Consider the following 20051-nt stretch of genomic DNA (forward strand, 5'->3'; position numbering starts at 1 on the left):
AGATTACAGTATTCTGAAGTACAGGATTAAATGCAGTAAATGTGTAATGACTGCAGTATAGGATACTGATCTTAGGTTTGGGTTTCGGTGTAGGGAGAGGATCATTCATTGTTTTATTAACACTAATATGCTAATATGATAGCCAATCAGAGTGCAGTGTCCTGACAGGAGAATTTCGTGTTACCTTTGTAAGGACAGCTCCTATTGCAGCCGCTGAAGAGCGAATGAGACTGAGGTTTTGAAACAGAAGTGAATCCGTTTTACAAAAAAAGATGCCACAGGTACCATTTATTTGTTTGTTGCAATTGAGTTTTATCCTTTAAATAAAAGTTTAGCTTATTTTATCTGCATTATTTATTATATATGGTCTAAAAATAAGAACCGATCCAATTATTCCATCTAATTGTAAAACGCTGACACCTCAGCACAGCGTTGATACAGGCTCCCTTCGCCCCTCAACATTATTCACACCTGTTGTTCCAGACCAAGCGCGCTATATTCAAACTTTTTAAATTATTTATCTCTCAAAATAATTTAGATATTTCGTGTTGGATTTTGAAAGGTCACAATTATATAAGTATATAGAAAACTCCAAAGCGGTGTGTAATTCAATATATTAACGTAACATTATTCAACAGGTTTCATTCGACCTTATGAAGCAAAATTTTAATTCTACACCACAGTATGTACAGGATAGCATAGAATAAGAGTAAGCAATGAAATGCTGACAATTTGAGAAGCGATTCTATAGATATATATGCAAACATTTACATGTGGCACACTCTCAAAAACTATTGTTAAATGATATTAATACCAAGTGTCATGACAATTGGATAAGCGGTTCTCGAGATATAAGGGACGCTGTGACGTGTGACCTCCTCCATGATACCCACTTCACAGGGCTGTCGTCCCCAGCAGGCTGGTATTACGAGGATGGCTGAATGGTCCTCATCTTTAATCTGTATGGATGAACAGAGGATGGGAGGAGAGGAGAGGAGAGGAGAGGAGAGGAGGGAGGAGACAGTCAAAGCAAAACTCAGACACTCCGACACAGAGCGAAGACAAGGATTTAACTCCACACAGAAGAGCGCGCGATCGCAAACAGCTGACTGAAGGATACTGGAGGTAAGTGCTTCAGTTGTGTAAGAGACTGGGGATCTGAGGACCTCCTAGGAAAGGCCTTCTTGTTTTTTTAATTCTTGGGATTTTGGACTGTTAATCGTTTTGAGATTTGCATGTTTTTTCTTTTGCAGTTTTCCTTTTTTTATAAAGAGATGCGGTTGTTTTGAATTGTTACAAAAAAAAAACGAAAATAGATTGTCAGTAAATGTCTGTGCATTTAAAGAGAAAATATTGTAAACTGGCAAATTACCAGTCTGTGACAAAAATGCATTTTTTAAGGTTCAACATTATTGTGGCCATCTGTCTGTCTGTACATAGTGAGCACGATAACTGCCTTTATTTTGCACCAAACCTGTTATCATACACATAGTGCACGACTATCTGAAAGCAGGGCTTGCAAACAGAAACTTCTTCAACCGAGTGTAGTACCAGAGAGCATGTTTTCAAATAAAAATACGTTTTTACAACATCGTGTGTTTCTTTCAAAACTGCACACTTGAGACCTACAGTATATAGCCATATAAGTGTCCAATCGATCAATTTTTGTTTTATATAGCGCCTTTCATAGTGGCCCACCATCACAAAGCGCTTTACTAAGGCACACAGAATAGAGCACTGTGGGTTCAGTATTCTCTTTCACATTACAGTCCTCATTCGAGTTCAATTTCACCGTGTCTTCATTGCAACAAATCATTTTAAATCTCTTTTTATTCTTCGATTATAAAAGGTCGGCAGTCTGTGAAGCGCTTGAGTGAGTTTTATGTGAATATGACAGAATCGTCTCAGACAAACAGGTTATTTACGGCTCTCTGTCTCATATGAACTATATGAACATAATTTAGATCTTTTATTTAACATCATGTAATCAAAGAAACTACAAAATGATATTGCAAAAGCCGTAACAGAAGAACAGCACTATTTCTTGTTAGATTTCGAAATGTCAAAATTTTCCATTTTTGTCAGTACATGGAAAACTACAAAGCGGAGTGTAATTCAATATGTTAACGTAACATTATTCAGCAGGTTTCATTCCACTTTATGAAGCACAATGAGTTATTTTTATAGGGTGATGCAATGCTTTTGGCCAGAGCTGTTGACCCAAGACAAATCGACTAGTCGCCACTTAAAAACAAATATGAACAGATCCTACATTTGATAATGTCTGCGTCTGCGCATTGTATTTGTAAAATATTTGGAATTTCTGAATAGTATGAATGTTTTAAAATGTAATTTTATGTAATAACGGATTGCAAACGCAACTGCACTTCTGTCCGTCTGAAACCTGCACGCTTAACAATTACTTCCCGTTTTGATTCAAACAGCTGAATGCAATTAAAATATTAAGATTGCTGGTTCGTGGCTGGTATATTTAAACACAAACACGTGAATCCTGTGACAAGTTCATTTTAATGTGAAGAAATGTAAAGTATTGCATGTCGGGGAGTAATAATCCAGGTTATACCAGAATAAAAGAAACGGGATGGAGATAAGGGAGGAGGACTTCGAAAAGGATCTCGGGGTTACAGTTGAGTCGTTATTGAAAGTATCCCTCCAGTGTGGTGAGGCGATTAAACAGACAAATCGAATGTGAGGCTGTATTGCAAAAAGAGTGGAATAGTCTAGAGAGGTTATGCTAAGATTATCCAGTGCTCTAGTAAGACCCCACCTAGAATACTGTGTGCAGTTCTGGTCACCTCACTACAAAAAAGACATCATTGCACTGGAGAAGGGTACAGAGAAGGGCAGCTAGGCTGATCCCAGGACTCCATGAGCTAGGAGGACAGGGTAAAGGGGACTTAATTGAAGTTTACAGAATTCAGTACATTAATCTCTCCATCACCCCCTCTCCCTCTCCATCTCTCCCTCTCCCTCTCTCCCTCCCTCTCTCTCTCCCTCTCCCTCTCCCCTTCTCCCTCCCCCTCTCCCTCCCCCTCTCCCTTTCCCCTCCCCCTCTCCCTCTCCCCCTCTCTCTCCCTCTCCCTCTCTCCCCCTCTCCCTCTCCCCCTCTCTCCCCCTCTCCCTCTCCCTCTCTCCCCCTCTCCCTCTCCCCCTCTCTCCCCCTCTCTCTCCCTCTCCCTCTCCCCCTCTCTCCCTCTCCCTCCCCCTCTCCCTCTCCCCCTCTCTCCCTCCCTCTCCCTCTCTCCCTCCCTCTCTCCCTCTCCCTCTCCCTCTCCCCCTCCCTCTCCCTCACCCTCTCCCCCTCCCCCTCTCTCCCTCTCCTTCTCCCTCTCCCTCTCCCCCTCTCTCCCTCTCCCTCCCCCCTCTCTCCCTCTCCCCCTCTCTCCCTCTCCCTCTCCCCCTCTCTCCCCCTCCCCCTCCCCCTCTCCCTCTCCCTCTCCCTCTCTCCCTCCCTCTCCCCCAAGACAGATGGCAGTTTGCTTGTGGTCAGTAAACACTCATTGTCTCAAACGTTAAAAATGAGTGGCCATATTGATACCATTCCAATTTAAAAAAACATATTTCACATATTAAGAGCTGCCAGGGCAGCAGGTGCTATTTTCTCAAAGTGTATATGAATTATTAACAAATCACCATAAAGGAAGATGCCACGACAGCAGTGACTCACACATTTATCTGGGCTGTAGAAAGTGCATTATTGATAAGTGGCGTTTGAAGATTGACAAAAGCAGATTCAATAGGGCAAGCACAACTAATCAATCCTCTCACCGGCGTATCATTCATGGAATTTGGTTTTCAATTATTTGGTTTTCACATCCTTGAAACTTATTTTTAAAAAGTTCAGCAAGGTTCATAACAATATCTACTGAAGCCCATGACAAGATGCTTTTACTCCTTTCCACACAAGGGCTTGCTGTTTCATCAATGTGAGATTAAAGACAAGAGAGTGATCTGATTTGATTATGAGTCTCACCTTCATCCCCTGTGTGAGCTTCCCTGTACTGAAAATCATCAGACTCACTGCATCTCGTTAGCAGCAGCAATGATATCAACCAGCCCGTCACAACGCGGCTGTCAGCAGGGAAGCTCACACAGGTGGAGAAGCTGAGACTGATACTCAAGTGGTTAGTGTAGAGTAGTGGTTAGGGCTCTGGACTCTTGACCGGAGGGTCGTGGCTTCAGTCCCAGGTGGGGGACACTGCTGCTGTACCCTTGAGCAAGGTACTTTACCTAGATTGCTCCAGTAAAAACCCAACTGTATAAATGGGTAATTGTATGTAAAAATAATGTGATATCTTGTAACAATTGTAAGTCGCCCTGGATAAGGGCGTATGCTAAGAAATAAATACTAATTTTAAAATGCATTTAACACTGGTCAAAGACATGCAGGTCTCATATTTGTGCCAGGCTTGGTGTTTGCATAGCATTGTGTTTTCAGTAGGACGGTTTATTTCTTAGTTAGTATTTCTTTCCAGTCTTTTCCTACATGCCGTAGTCATTTGCTAAATAGTGATCGGGAGCGTCTCATTCCCAGTGTGCTGACGTTTACACGTTTTAGTGTGTTTCATCCTCAAGATTAAACAATTAGGGAATGGCACCGAAATCAACACAGAGTTTTAAAGTTACAGCCCTATGTACTTGTTCCATCACATTATAAAACTCAACAGACAGCAAGGAATTCCATAATAGTGGGGGTAAAAATGACAAACTGGACCGTCAAGGTCTTCTGGTCTTTTCAATTCAGTCCCGAGTTGCCCCTTGGACGTTTTACGCAATTACATTCCTCCAATGCGTTTGCCCTTCTAAGAGTTAACCACGTGCGCAATCGTGTTTGATCCCATCTGATGTCTTTTATTCAAGAGAAGTCCCATTTCACAATCCTAGTTAAACAATGAAACTTACTTAAGATGCTTTACAATGCTTCCCTATGCTTTGCCAGACCTCTCTGTGCTTTACAATGCTTCCCTATGTTTCACCAGACCTCTCTGTGCTTTTACAATGCTTCCCTATGCTTTCCCATACCTCTCTGTGCTTTACAATGCTTCTCTATGCTTTATCAGACCTCTCTGTGCTTTACAATGCTTCCCTATGCTTTACCATACCTCTCTGTGTTTTACAATGCTTCCCTATGCTTTACCAGACGTCTCTGTGCTTTACAATGCTTCCCTATGCTTTACCATACCTCTTGTGCTTTACAATGCTTCCCTATGCTTTATCAGACCTCTCTGTGCTTTACAATGCTTCCCTATGCTTTACCATCCCTCTCTATGCTTTACAATGCTTCCCTATGCTTTACCACACCTCTCTGTGCTTTACAATGCTTCCCTATGCTTTACCAGACCTCTCTATGCTTTACAATGCTTCCCTATGCTTTACCACACCTCTCTGTGCTTTACAATGCTTCCCTATGCTTTACCAGACCTCTCTGTGCTTTACAATGCTTCCCTATGCTTTACCATCCCTCTCTGTGCTTTACAATGCTTCCCTATGCTTTACCATACCTCTCTGTGCTTTACAATGCTTCCCTATGCTTTTACTAGGGGACACTTTTATATAATGAATGTCAGTTTTGTGTAAAAATAAAACAAATTCTATCTTTCTCACAGTGGCCTACATTTTCGGAAGGAAGTTATCAAGAAAACTGCTTTACAAACTAAACAAAATCAAACAATGGAGGACCCATGTGCCAGGCAATCGGATTACTACGACCTGCTATTAGCCAACTCCTCCTCGTGGAATCAGAGCTGCGACTATGCAAACCTGCTGGGGGCAGGCCAGCGAATTGAGACCGGGGATCGGGCCTACTTCACGGCCCGTGTGTTCATCGGCGTGGCTCTGGTGTGCATCATGCTGGTCTGTGGAGTCGGAAACGTCCTGTTCATCTTCACACTCGTCCGATATCGCAAGCTGAGGAAGGTCACCAACCTGCTCATCGCAAACCTGGCCGTGTCGGACCTCATCGTAGCGGTCGTGTGTTGCCCCTTCGAGATGGATTACTACGTGATCCGGGAGCTGTCCTGGAGCTACGGGCAGCTGCTGTGCTCCGCCGTGAACTATCTGCGCACAGTGTCGCTCTACGTGTCCACCAACGCCCTGCTGGCCATCGCTGTGGACAGGTTCGTGTTTCTGTTTAAGGTTAAAGGAGTTTCTAGCTGATGATCATAATGCCACAAATCTGTCCGGTGGTCATTCACTTTCCGCTCGCGATGTACTTGGTATCTGTTTCAATCATCCTGGTGTCTTTTTAAGTTTCGAGCACTCCTCACTAGAGCTCTCAAGTGCATTTCAAAACAAACACGCCCTTTATAAAAGCATTTACCATAGTTTACCCGGGTTTGTCGTAAACCATGTCTTTATCTTTTGTATGCTCAGTCATTTCCACTTGACATTTCTATACGTAGTTCACTGAGCGCATAATTCAAACCCCCACGTATTCCTAATTCTACTCAGAGCTATACAGCTCTCTCACGGCAGCTGCACTCGGTATACAGACGTGCTCAAATTTGTTGGTACCCCTCCACAAAAAACGGAGAATGCACAATTTTCTCTGAAATAACTTGAAACTGACAAAAGTAATTGGCATCCACCATTGTTTATTCCATATTTAATAGAAATCAGACTTTGCTTTTGATTTTTTATTCAACATAATATTGTAAATAATAAAACAAATGAAAATGGCATGGACAAAAATGATGGGACCGCTAACTTAATATTTTGTTGCACAACCTTTAGAGGCAATCACTGCAATCAAACGTTTTCTGTAGCTCTCAATGAGACTTCTGCACCTGTTAACAGGTAGTTTGGCCCACTCTTCCTGAGCAAACTGCTCCAGCTGTCTCAGGTTTGATGGGTGCCTTCTCCAGACTGCAAGTTTCAGCTCTTTCCATAGATGTTCGATAGGATTCAGATCAGGACTCATAGAAGGCCACTTCAGAATAGTCCAATGTTTTGTTCTTATCCATTCTTGGGTGCTTTTAGCTGTGTGTTTTGGGTCATTATCCTGTTGGAGGACCCATGACCTGCGACTGAGACAGAGCTTTCTGACACTGGGCAGTACGTTTCGCTCCAGAATGCCTTGATAGTCTTGAGATTTCATTGTGCCCTGCACAGATTCAAGGCACCCTGTGCCAGGCGCAGCAAAGCAGCCCCAAAACATAACCGAGCCTCCTCCATGTTTCACTGTAGGTATGGTGTTCTTTTCTTTGAAAGCTTCATTTTTTCGTCTGTGAACATAGAGCTGATGTGACTTGCCAAAAAGCTCCAGTTTTGACTCATCTGTCCAAAGGACATTCTCCCAGAAGGATTGTGGCTTGTCAATATGCATTTTAGCAAATTCCAGTCTGGCTTTTTAATGTTTTTCTTTCAAAAGTGGAGTCCTCCTGGGTCTTCTTCCATGGAGCCCACTTTCGCTCAAAAAGCGATGGATGGTGCGATCAGAAACTGACGTACCTTCACCTTGGAGTTCAGCTTGTATCTCTTTGGCAGTTACCCTTGGTTCTTTTTCTACCATTCGCACTATCCTTCTGTTCAATCTGGGGTCGATTTTCCTCTTGCGGCCGTGCCCAGGGAGGCTGGCTACAGTTCCATGGACCTTAAACTTCTTAATAATATTTGCAACTGTTGTCACAGGAACATCAAGCTGCTTGGAGATGGTCTTGTAGCCTTTACCTTTACCATGCTTGTCTGTTATTTTCTTTCTGATCTCCTCAGACAACTCTCTCCTTTGCTTTCTCTGGTCCATGTTCAGTGTGGTGCACACAATAATACCAAACAGCACAGTGACTACTTTTCTCCATTTAAATAGGCTGAATGACTGATTACAAGATTGGAGACATGTGTGATACTAATTAAAGAAACTAATTAGTTTGAAATATCACTATAATCCAATTATTTATTATCTTTTCTAAGGGGTACCAACAAATGTGTCCAGGCCATTTTAGAATATCTTTGTAGAATAAGCAATAATTCATCTCTTTTCACAGCTTCTTTGCTTTATTCTATGACATACCAAAGGCATGCAAGTATACATGATAAAATAGCTTTTAATTTCATCACTTTTCAGGAGGAATGAAGCATTATTTCAATGAGCTGTAAGGGTACCAACAAATTTGAGCACGTCTGTACATGATCATCCCATTTCTCTACACTGGTATGCTCTGTCTTCCTGTCATGTAGACTCCAAGCTTCTCCAAGCAAACCCTTTTGTCGGAGGTTCTTGTAGAGAGTCCACTCCGGTGCCTCGCTCTGGGGTTACCTGATTCTGTTTGCTCTCCGCAGGTACCTGGTCATCGTGTACCCGCTCAAGCCCCGGATGACATTGCAGACTGCCTGCTGTGTGCTGGCCGGCGTCTGGCTCTTCTCTCTCCTCGTCGCCCTGCCCTCTGCATACTTCACCACCCAGACCATGTTCGGCAGCTTCCAGGAGGCCCCGGGAGTGACCAACCACAAGATCTACTGCGTCCAGATCTGGACAGCGGACAAAGCCCTGCTCTACAAGTCTTACTTCCTCTTCCTGTTTGCTGTGGAGTTCCTGCTGCCCGTCGGGGCCATGTCCTGCTGTTACATCCGGATCTGCCGGGAGCTGTGGTTCAAGGACCTCCCGGGGGTCCAGACAGAGCAGCTCAGGGGCCGCCTGAGGGCCAGGAGGAAGACCGTGCTGGTGTTGGTTGGGGTTCTGGTCACCTACGTTCTCTGCTGGGTTCCTTACTACGGCTACTCTCTGGTGCGGGATTTTTTCCCCAGTGTCCTACTCAAGGTCACTCACTCGGTGTCCGTGTTCTACGTGGTGGAGTGCATCGCGATGAGCAACAGCCTGATCAATACCATCTTCTTCATCCTGGTGAAGAACAACACCGGGAAGTACGTCAAGAAGATCCTCCTGCAGAGGTGGAAGTCCTCCCAAGAGACCGATAGGATAACCCTGGAATGTCACTCCTCTCTCCCGCCTTGTTCAGAGTCAGTCGCTGTACAGACTCCCCGCTAGCAAGCCAGCACGGGACCATCAGATCTCGGGTGGTGAAGTTTTCCAAGCATGACTACCATCAATGCCAAAAACAGATGACCTAAAATACTTGACAACAACCATTGTCACCATGATTGACAGAAGCTATGAAGTCCAATGAACCATCTGAACCTATTTGACCTCCAGCACTGATGGGTCAGTCCAGGAAGGAATTAGTGACCCAAAATATTCAAATTGTGGGACTACCAAATAAACGGTTGGTTTTACTTGGTAGAAACTACCTTTTCGAGGCACAGGCACCATCGATGATATGTTGCCCAATCAAAATGGATTTCAGAACATTCCAGAATGTTTTATTTTGCCATGTTTGCTGTCTCATGTAGACTACCAACTGACAAAACTGGTAGGGACTGTTTCTCCTCATCGCTCTACAGCGGACCCTGCTGGTCAGGCGTCCAGTGAGCTCAGAGTGGACACCTGCAGTGCTGGCCTTTGTCCTCCAGAGGTCGGTAGCTCGCTGATATCTGCTCTGGAGTTCCTGGGTGTAGAAGAGGAAGCTGGCTCGGTTGCCGCTGAACCTTCAGTTCCCCTGAGCTGTGTGGGGAATTGTTGCAGTGAGAGGAGAAATGATTGGACATTTCAAATTGGGGAGAAAATCAGGGGTAAAATAATTGGGCACACTAAATACATTTTTTTTTAAATGTTAAGATCCCAACATCATTTTTTTTTCTCAGTGTCCTTGTGGGTCACAGTCAGATAGAAATGTCACCCATGACTATGAAACACTCCAAAACACTGTGATGAATTTAGAAATACTGAAAGAAACTTCATAAGTTCAACGACAAACGTTTCGACTAGAAGTCTTACTCAGTGTCTAAACGTTAAAGTGTGTTGAAGACACTGAGAAAAACATTTCGACCAGAAATCCTTTCATTGAGCTTACTAAGTTTCTTGTAGTGTTTCCAAGTAAGAAATCTGATCAGCTCTGCCAGCAGGTACAGAATAAGCCTACAATGATAAAACTGTACATAACATTGCAAGTGCATTAACTCTGTGTTATTGACAAGTGAAAAGCCTTGTAAATATTCAGCCTATTAAAATCATTATTAAAAATGATTATTGTTTTATTATGATTCTTGTTTGTGTCCAGTTTCACTTACTAATCAAGACTTTAAAATCCATTTCTTATGTTTTACTGACACTACCAACGAAGACCAACCAGGCTAATCCCAGGTCTTAAAGGAAAGAGCTATGAAGATACTGTAAACGCAGCACAGAAACCAGGACCACAGCTGGAAATAAAGTGGAGACAGACAGGAGGAGACACGTCTTCACACAGTGAGTGTTGCGGGTATGGAATTGACTACCTAGCCATGCTGTTGATGCTGAATCACTTGGATCCTTTGAAACTGATCGGCCAAAGAGCATCCTCTCGTTTTAGAACGTTTTGGGTGGATTTTAAAAATGTAATGAATGACCTCCAAGGTCCAACATTATTATTATTTATTTATTAGCAGATGCCCTTATCCAGGGCAACTTACAATTGTTACAAGATATCACATTATTTTTACATACAATTACCCATTTACACAGTTGAGTTTTTACTGGAGCAATCTAGGTAAAGTACCTTGCTCAAGGGTACAGCTGCAGTGTCCCCCACCTGGGATTGAACCCACGACCCTCCAGTCAAGAGTCCAGAGCCCTAACCACTACTCCACACTGCTGCCCTTAATGTAGTCTTCTCCTGTTTTTCAGAGCGGCTATTCATGTTATTTTGCCCTGATTACCGCTAAGGACACTTAATAATATTAAGCTGAAGTATAATTCTTGCTGAGGTTGTAAAAAATGATAATGCCAGGCTTAGCTTTCCATACAGCAGGTTCAGAACATGTAAAAACAATGTGATCCGATGATAATCTAGCTCTGTGGCCGCTCCAGCACTAGCAGGTTAGAATCCTCCCTGGTTTTTTCCTCTATGCTTGGGGACCTTGGTCATGACGGTAGCTTCGACATGCACTGCGCGCTATGGGTCATCCGATGGTCACAGGAGCTGCTCAATAATCAAGCAAGCGGAGAGATAGAAAGGTCTGGAGAGCAGCACTGCTAGCGCAATCACAGATACACAGCACCTGATGAAAGCAGGCTGAGGTGACGGAGGCATTCAAGAAGGGACAAGGGGTGGGTTTGAGTGGCAGGAGATCAATGAGACAGCAGCAGGGGGATGTGAGAACGCTCTCCTGATCGAAACGATTACCAGCTTTGTTGGGTAGGTACTTTCTTCTGAGGGTCTTCTCTCCACTCTGATCAATTCCCTCACACTGTTGCCTGGATGCCACTGTTGTTCGATAATTACTAGCCTTTGATCTACTGTCTCTTATCTCAGACCTGTACCCCACTCATAATCTATGTATTGGTCTCCCTGCATGCTTCTCTGTTCATTACGGTGTGTTTGTCTATATACAGTACAGGGACAGCATATTGAAAAAAGCATTATTACACAACATGTTCAATTTGGGTTCGCCCGTCATCACTGTCGACTTGTAAACCTATTTTTTTGGTGATATCTTCTAAATAGGATCAGATCAAAGCGACCACCCAAGTGACCCGCATTTCGCTGCACAGACCCGCAAATGGAAATTAAAACCTGCAGACTTGCGACAGTCATTGTACAACCTGCAAAATAAAAACAGATCTGTAAGAACACTGTTGTCTGGGTGATGTATAAAACTGAAGTGTGTCATTATCAGCATCTGATTGTATTTATTATTGTTTATTTCTTAGCAGACGCCCTTATCCAGGGCGACTTACAATTGTTACAAGATATCACATTATACATTATTTCACATACTATTACCCATTTAAACAGTGGGGTTTTTACTGGAGCAATCTAGGTAAAGTATCTTGCTCAAGGGTACAACAGCAGTGTCCCTCACTAGGGATTGAACCCACGACCCTCTGGTTAGGAGTCCAGAGCCCTAACCACTACTCCACACTGCTGCCCCCTGTATGTAAACTCCATTCATGGATGGGTTCTTAATTCAAGCTGTGAATCATTTTAAAGTAACCAATGTTATTTTTTCCTTTTTCTTTTATTGATTAAAAATGTAATTTTAATCATTTTTAGGTCTGATTAAACTGACCGATTCACAGTATTATTATTATTTCTTAGCTGACGCCCTTATCCAGGGCGACTTACAAGATATCACATTATTTTCACATACAATTACCCATTTATACAGTTGGGTTTTTACTGGAGCAATCTAGGTAAAGTACCTTGCTCAAGGGTACAGCAGCAGTGTCCCCCACCTGGGATTGAACCCACGACCCTCCGGTCAAGAGTCCAGAGCCCTAACCACTACTCCACACTGCTGCCCTCCACACTGCTGACCACCTTGTTGTGTCCTTAAGATCTGTTTAACATACAAATACAGACACCCCCATATGTCCCGCAATCTGATACTCTCAATAGATTTCACTGATCAATTTTAGTACCAAGTTTTACCACAATTTAATAAGTGCTTTTCCAGATATAAGCAAACATGTGTGACATACATACGGACAGAGAGAGGCACCCCCATATATCTCCAGAATCTACTACTCCTAATAACTTATTCTAAATAGTGTTCATAAGTTTCATGACAACTGGATCAGCATTTTTTGCATATGCACTTATGCAAGAAGTCAATGTTAAAGCCCGGGTCAGCACTGTGAAGAAGCGGTAGAGGAGAATGGCTCCATTGCCGGTGTGCCAGGACTGAGCTCTGATATACAGCGCTGGCTGCCAGAGATGCTGAGTGCTGATGCAGCCCACTGCTGGGGAATTGAAATCAACTGCTGAGCTGTAATGGGGTTTGAAATCACGGTGCAAATCGCTGATGGAGTTGTGCTTGGAAATGCAAGGCTCTTAAAAGTTTAACTCATGGAAGATCACATTGCCTTTTCATTCCTCTGAATGTGTCGCTGTGTAATAATCACACTCCGTTGCTTCTGCCTTTTTTTTTTGCTAGTCCAGGGCCTCCCAACCCTGTCCTGGGGGGACCCCCTGTGTCTGCTGGTTTTCATTCCAACTGCTCTCTCAATTACTGAACTAGACCCTTCATTGAACTGATCATCTGCTTAATTAGACCTTTTTTTAAATTGTTCTCAGCTCTGGAAAAGATGCAGATTTAAAATGTTACAGCTAACTTGAAACCTGCAACTGTTTAAGAGATGAAAACCATTTAAAAAGGTTAATGACCTAATTGAAGTAGCACAGCTGTGTGTGAAGGGGAGTGGAGGTGCTGTACTGAGCCCTGTGAATACACTGAGTCTGTTGTAAATGTATCCAAATACCCTCTTAAGAGGTGTACCACTTGGTGACCCATTTTTTTGTTTTGTGTTTTTAGGGACAGTGTTTAGAATTTTTTTTTAGAAGTGTTTACCGAGGATTTAGAGTTAACATGTTTTAAAATAGCGAGTGATTCATCAAACTGACATTTAGAAACACCAACATTCGGATCACTTTTTCTGTTGGATTTTCCACCTGTTTCATGCATAAATTAAACTAGACGCCTCCCGTGGAAACGCAACAACAGTAAAAAATAAATGCAACGTATCAAGGAATCAACAACGAATCAAGTGCAATAGACAGCAACACAGCTGTTGCAAGGTTTATTATGATGCTGATGTTCACTGAATTGTAAATATTAAGGATGTTATTTCTGCTTTTGTTGTATATGTAAATAGCTGATATATTAAATTTATAATTAAAGTTCGGGAGGAGGGTCAGACACCAATCTCTGCGTCACCAAATTGAATCATTCAATTTACACATTGGCTAATTAAATTGTTAGCACTATAAATACCCTCTTCACTTATCTCTCAGTTGCTTTTTGATTTCATCGTAACCCACCACCTCCCCATCTCCACCTTTCTTAATAACAATTTTTATGTTTTATCAAATGGGGGTCTCAGCCTCGTCCACACTGCCTCCTCGTAGAAACAGTGTGGGACCAAATTACACACCAAATAAATGCACCACCAATCCACCACCATCAGAAAACGATGCAAGGTATCGAAGCGGTACCATGACCTCCGAGAAAAATAAAATATAAAAAACTCTCCACGGACCACCACTGAAGAACGGATCCTGTCGCCCTGGGATGTGCCTGCTCTGCAAGGGCTTAGTGGGGTAGACATGGGAGTGGAGGGTAGGTGTAAGTCACAATAAAAAAATTACTAAAATAGAAATGTGTAGCATTAATACGTCCTGATATTGAAATAATTAGGCAGTGACTGGTTTTAATGGAATTAGAAATGTAAAAAATGCAACTGTGTCTGAAACATTAAAACATTAGGGCACTAGTGTACTGTGTGATATCTGCAGGGCTGGAGGAGACAGCGCTTGCTTTGCAAACTCACAAAAGCTCCTCTCACAGGAATGCTTAAGCGTTCTTTAGCTTTAGCTGGCAGTCATGACTGATCTGTAAAACAAAAGAAAATACTGGCCCAATGATTATGTTTATTTGCTGGAAACATAACGGAAAACTACCTTGCCTTAAAAAAAAGGTGAATATATCGAGGTAAAAGAAAAGTGTCTCAATTTAAATAATCAGATTATCAACTCAACTCACACAAAAAAGGACACATTAGAAATATATATGTATTAAAATATAATAGGCCTACACTATCTCAAACTATAGGTCTGCTTATTATTTTTGGTGAAGAGGAGCTGGATGTTGAAAAAAAATATATATATATATATATATATATATATATATATATATATATATATATATATATATATATATATATATATATATATTGCTGGAACGAACCAAACTCATAGAAGCCCAGCGTCGGTTGGGTCTTAATGCGTACTGGTAAGATGTGACTTCTAGCAGTCTGGCATTAATCCCTCCCTTAATTCCTTGCACAGGTTAATAATTGCACAGGTGTCTCTGTCCATCAAATGAACAGTACGAAGGTGACTCTTGAAATCAGGACTTGAAGGATGTGTTGCAGTAAGAATACCTCTGTTAAAAAGGGGGAACAAGACTAAAAGGCTCAAATAATATCTTTATTTTTATATAGCGCCTTTCATAGTGGACCACCATCACAAAGTGCTTTACAGAGGTAGGCTGTGAACTGTGCATTATAGAGTCACTGACAATAGGACATTGATTTAACATCTCATCCGCAGGACGGAGCACAAGAAGGTGAAGTGACTTGCTCAGGGTCACACAGTGAGTCAATAAGTGGCAGAGGTGGGATTTGAACCAGTGACCTTCTGGTGACAAGCCCTGGACTTTAACCACTGGACCACACTGCCTCCTGTAAATATGTACAAGAACACAGAAATTGGACTGTGGAACAATGGTCAAAGGTGCTTTGGACTGGATGGATGGACAACGACACTTCAGTGCTTGTCTTCTTTCTATTTCTTAAGGATATTATCTTCAAGTATTGCTCATCCTTGTTAAACAGCTTGTTGGGTCTTCCAGTCCTGGGTTTGTCAATTACAGATGATGTTTCTCTGTGCTTGTTGATTATGCTTCAGATATTACACCTTGAAAATCAAGTGATGTGAACTATTTCACTCAATGTTTTTTCCTTCTTTATGCAAACGTTGTTATAATAGTAGAAAACATGAGTGGAGGCTTTGAGTAAATTGTTGATGTTCATAATGCATCAGAGTAGAAAAATGCAACATGTCTAAGACTTTTGCACATCAGTGTGTATTTAACAATCTCATGAATTACAATAAAAGTGTTACTTGGTACTGTGAGCAACACGCTGAATATTCAGTGCCGGTATGCTGGTTTGTAAGAAGTGTTATAAACCCATGTTATGAATACTGTGTCTTTGAATGCACTTTTGTTTTCTTTTAGAAATCCAGTTTTCTGCGTTCTCTGTCACAAACCCAGTTTCGCTTGAATTGGTAAATTAATAAATTAAGAAGAGTGGGGTTGTAGAAACTCGTCAGTCAAATGGCTCGGATCTCGTTAGTCATTCGATAAACAACACGTCCAATGATCAGCTAGAAAGGGCTTTATATCTTACCTCCATCCCTCCATCCCCGAGGTGCCCCAGAGTCTGCCTTCTCCTCCCCAACCTCCACCTGTTTTTCAGCTTTGTCTAACGGGGGAGGGCAGCTATCCTGCCCCACTGCCCATGGCTTCCCTACAGTCTCTCTACTGTCAGCAAACTAAACGATGGGCAGGGAGGGGTACCTCCAAGAGCGAGGCAGAAGATGTAATATGTAGAACGTAGTATTTGGTGTCTAAGCTTTAATACATATTGTTCTTTCTATTGCAGTTTTTCCTGACTGAAATGTTTTGATACAGAATAGTAGAGAGAGGGGGCGCTGGGGGAAGCTGAGTGGAGTTTACAATGGGACCCCTTTCTTTTTTTACACACTTTTAAATGTGTGGAATAGCAAAATCTAAAACCAGTCAGCAGTTTCTCCTGCCTGCTTCGATGTTTTCCTCCTGTCTGTATATTTCAAGCTCTTTCTCGTTGCATATTTAGCTCATGTTGTATTAATGGCTGCCATTAATTCCTCGACAAGTGCGTCCTGAGTAAGGGGTTTGATATGAAGTGCTTTTCAACATCAAACAGAAAACGCACCTCAAATAGACTGGCAACCCTCCACCCACACCACAGTATTAACACAGAGACCCAGCTGCAGCACAGAGATGAAAGCACACAGAGAGAACAAAAGAATTCCACTCGGTCTTATCACTATCACTTCACAGAGCTCACAGGAGCCTATAGGAAAGTGGCACCCATCATGATAAACGTGTCTCTGATTTTTAATGGTATTTTTTAAGGGGGTGCGGTGCTAATGTTGCTGGTGTTCATATGAGGTATGGGAATGGATTGTAGTCTTGGTTGGCACTCTTTCAAGGGAGTGTGACAGAGAAAGAATGATTCTTGGTGTTAGATCTCTCTCCCGACCTGTGAGGGCGCTGTGTAAGGAGAACAGAGTACCCCGGACTGGACGGCCCGACAATTCATTCCCAGGGTTCTGCGGAAGTCAGCCATCTAGAAAGGGGGCGGAGCTACGGTACAGTGTGGAGTAGTGGTTAGGGCTCTGGACTCTTGACCGGAAGGTCGTGGGTTCAATCCCAGGTGGGGGACACTGCTGCTGTAACCTTGAGCAAGGTACTTTACCTAGATTGCTTCAGTAAAAACCCAACTGTATAAATGGGTAATTGTATGTAAAAATAATGTGATATCTTGTAAATCGCCCTGGATAAGGATGTCTGCTAAGAAATTAATAATAATAATAATAATAATAATAATACACTAAATCATTGACCCGGAAGGGAAACGATGTGGCAGCCGCGGATTGGAGGAGCGGTCGCACTCGTTAACCAAGGGGTCATGGTTGACGGTATATAAGGGGACGTAGCGAGGTGATCTGTTCCTTTGTTTAGTTACGCTGAACCCAGAAGGACCAGTATAACAGAGAACCGTGAGTTTTTAACCTGTAGTACTTTGTATTTAATCACATCCTGATGTAACTATCACTATTTAATCATATCCTGATGTAACTATCACTATTACCTGCTGTATTATTGAATTGTGGTATGTCACACTTGTACTTTGCTTGAACAAAAGTTATTGTATTTCTTGCTCTTATTGTATTACTTGTATTGTAACGCTTGAAATGTTTTTGCTTACGATTGTAAGTCGCCCTGGATAAGGGCGTCTGCTAAGAAATAAATAATAATAATAATAATAATAACCGTGAGTGTTTTGTTTGTTTGCTCAGTCTGTCTAAAACCTGTTTGTTTGTTTAAGACTAGCACGTTCTGGAGCTGTCGCTTAGGGCCAGCACCAAACCCGGACATCACAGCACCATTGTGTCACGTAACTGGACTTGAGGCCGTGTGTGTGTGTGTAATTGCGTTTAGTACTGTCTTTATTATTTGCAGGACTGCAACCCTTTATTATTACTGAGCAGTACACGTTACTGTGTATTGCCAGCCCTCTATTATTTACCATTGGCTTATAATAAAAATAAACCACTTCACCCGTACTTTGTTGTCTGTCTGCATTGGATTACTGCACCTGCTCTACGCCTGTGCACTAATTACCACTTTGCCACAGGGAGTTTATAGTAAAAATGATTGCTTGTCTGACACAACCTGACTCATGACTTTTCACATTGATTTTATTCCTACTAAACTTGACAGATTGTCTCAGTCAATCTGGTTTGGAGTACAGCAGTCATTAACAGATACAAAACATGTGAAGCACAAAATACTACATTTGTACTATAAATTAATAATTATAATCCTTTTAACATTTTAAATATAATCCAGGGTAGTTTATTCCAGTCTCTACAGTGCTATGACACTCCAGTTTAGCTCAGCTTGATCAGATAACTCCCCACAACAGCCCAGGAGCTGAAGGTCAGCGGCGTCTTCCGATCCCCAAGCCAATCGCCCCTTTACACCCAGCAGCGCCACAGTGGAGCTGAGCTAATGCCCCCTGGAGCACAAGACTGGGTGTCTGGCCAGTAGGGCCCGAGCCACTGCTCCCTCTGGAATCCCCAGTGAAGACTGGTGCTGTCACACAGCCAGGAACCTGTGCTCCCCTGACTGTATGACACCCTGCGCACCACAAGACCGTGCCTTTACCAGGGGAGACTTTAGGGGACCCCTGCGCTCCCCTGACTGTGTGACTCCCCCTGCACACCACACGGCCGTGCCTTTACCAGGGGAGACTTTAGGGGACCCCTGCACTCCCCTGACTGTGTGAGACTCCCCCTGCACACCACACGGCCGTGCCTTTACCAGGGGAGACTTTAGGGGACCCCTGCGCTCCCCTGACTGTGTGAGACTCCCCCTGCACACCACACGGCCGTGCCTTTACCAGGGGAGACTTTAGGGGACCCCTGCGCTCCCCTGACTGTGTGAGACTCCCCCTGCACACCACACGGCCGTGCCTTTACCAGGGGAGACTTTAGGGGACCCCTGCGCTCCCCTGACTGTGTGAGACTCCCCCTGCACACCACACGGCCGTGCCTTTACCGGAGGAAAACCCTCGGGGACCCCTGCGCTGCCCTGACTGTATTCTGCTCGGATCATAATTTAACAGGTTCACTAACGATTCCAGCAAAAAATGTCTTCTGAAAAGACTCCTGAATGATTTCTGAGGAGGTTTGCATACTGTCCACTAGGTGGTGTCTGGCTGTAATTTCTGACCCCTTCTAACTTTGTAAAGAGATTTTGCATTTTACTGGGGGCTGAAATTACAGGGGCATGTCCCAAGTGGTCATTCCTAAAACCACCTCGCTTCAGAAATTCAGCATAGAGTCTTTTCAGAAGCAGTTGCTGGGCTAGTTTGTAAGCAAATAATGATGTAAGCAGAAGCAGCAAGAGAGAATCATACATACAGACACACGCAATGGGATATTACACAAGTATGCAATGAAATACAGCCCCTCCATATTTCACTATTGAATAGTGCACATATTTAGTTAACTCGCTGTTTGACAGGCATGTTGGCAGTAGACTACAAAGTCATGTATTTACCTGCATAAGGATCCTTTACTAATGGACTGTTTTCAGTATTACTGTAGTTGGCATTGTTAAGTAGCCCTTTACTCTATACATCATGCTTGGTTGCAGAACACAGATCCTTTTATTGCGATCGCTTGGTTTTTGAACGATGATTGGAAGTTCTTAAGAGTTCTGAGACACACCGAGGCCCCTCTTGTGGACGGTCAGAGCTGGTGAGTCAGGCTGCCCCTCTCACAGGGCAGGGTGCTGTCCTGCGAGTCAGAGTGCCCCGCTCACAGGGCGGGGTGCTGTCCTGCGAGTCAGGTTGCCCCTCCTGTCCTGTGTGGAGGGTGTGCTCTCAGTAGCTGCTCTCGTGTCCAGTCAGTATGTAGAGGTTACTCAGGGCTGAGGGGTTGTCTGTTGGGGTGCTCTCCAGGATTATATCCCTAAAAGACAAAACATTCAACTACAATATATATTCAGCAGAACCAAAAGAGACCACTTTTCAATATGCTCATCCACCGTGTTCCTCGCTTCAAACTGGACTCTTATCTTTCGCTCCGCAGACCCTGTGT

At 43.1% G+C, this 20051-nt stretch overlaps 2 protein-coding genes across 3 annotated transcripts in view; one reads left to right on the forward strand and one right to left on the reverse strand.

The window, feature by feature from the left end:
- The first annotated feature begins 1016 nt into the window (after window positions 1-1016).
- Window positions 1017-10099, forward strand: LOC117967880 (prokineticin receptor 1-like). Its single transcript, XM_059016017.1, has 3 exons — window positions 1017-1125; window positions 5628-6137; window positions 8299-10099. The coding sequence occupies exons 2-3, from the start codon at window positions 5692-5694 to the stop codon at window positions 9002-9004; spliced, it is 1152 nt and encodes a 383-aa protein (XP_058872000.1). The 5' UTR covers window positions 1017-1125; window positions 5628-5691; the 3' UTR covers window positions 9005-10099.
- Window positions 10100-18125: 8026 nt separating this feature from the next.
- LOC117967868 (mitogen-activated protein kinase kinase kinase kinase 2-like) overlaps window positions 18126-20051 on the reverse strand; it is a 39599-nt gene continuing 37673 nt past the window's right edge. For both annotated transcript variants that reach the window (XM_059015926.1, XM_059015927.1), the window contains exon 32: window positions 18126-19922. In XM_059015926.1, the coding sequence (XP_058871909.1) occupies window positions 19835-19922 (88 nt within the window). In that variant the 3' untranslated portion in view covers window positions 18126-19834. The remainder of the gene's footprint in view (window positions 19923-20051) is intronic.

This window comes from Acipenser ruthenus, chromosome 51, assembly GCF_902713425.1.
Source record: "Acipenser ruthenus chromosome 51, fAciRut3.2 maternal haplotype, whole genome shotgun sequence".
In the NCBI taxonomy this organism is placed as follows: Eukaryota; Metazoa; Chordata; class Actinopteri; order Acipenseriformes; family Acipenseridae; genus Acipenser; species Acipenser ruthenus.

Bases quoted from the DNA above. Each gene is read 5' to 3' on its own strand.
- LOC117967880 (XM_059016017.1), top strand. From the start codon at position 5,692: ATGGAGGACCCATGTGCCAGGCAATCGGATTACTACGACCTGCTATTA. The intron at 6,138-8,298 runs GTTCGTGTTTCT...TGCTCTCCGCAG, and splicing joins CTGGCCATCGCTGTGGACAG to GTACCTGGTCATCGTGTACC.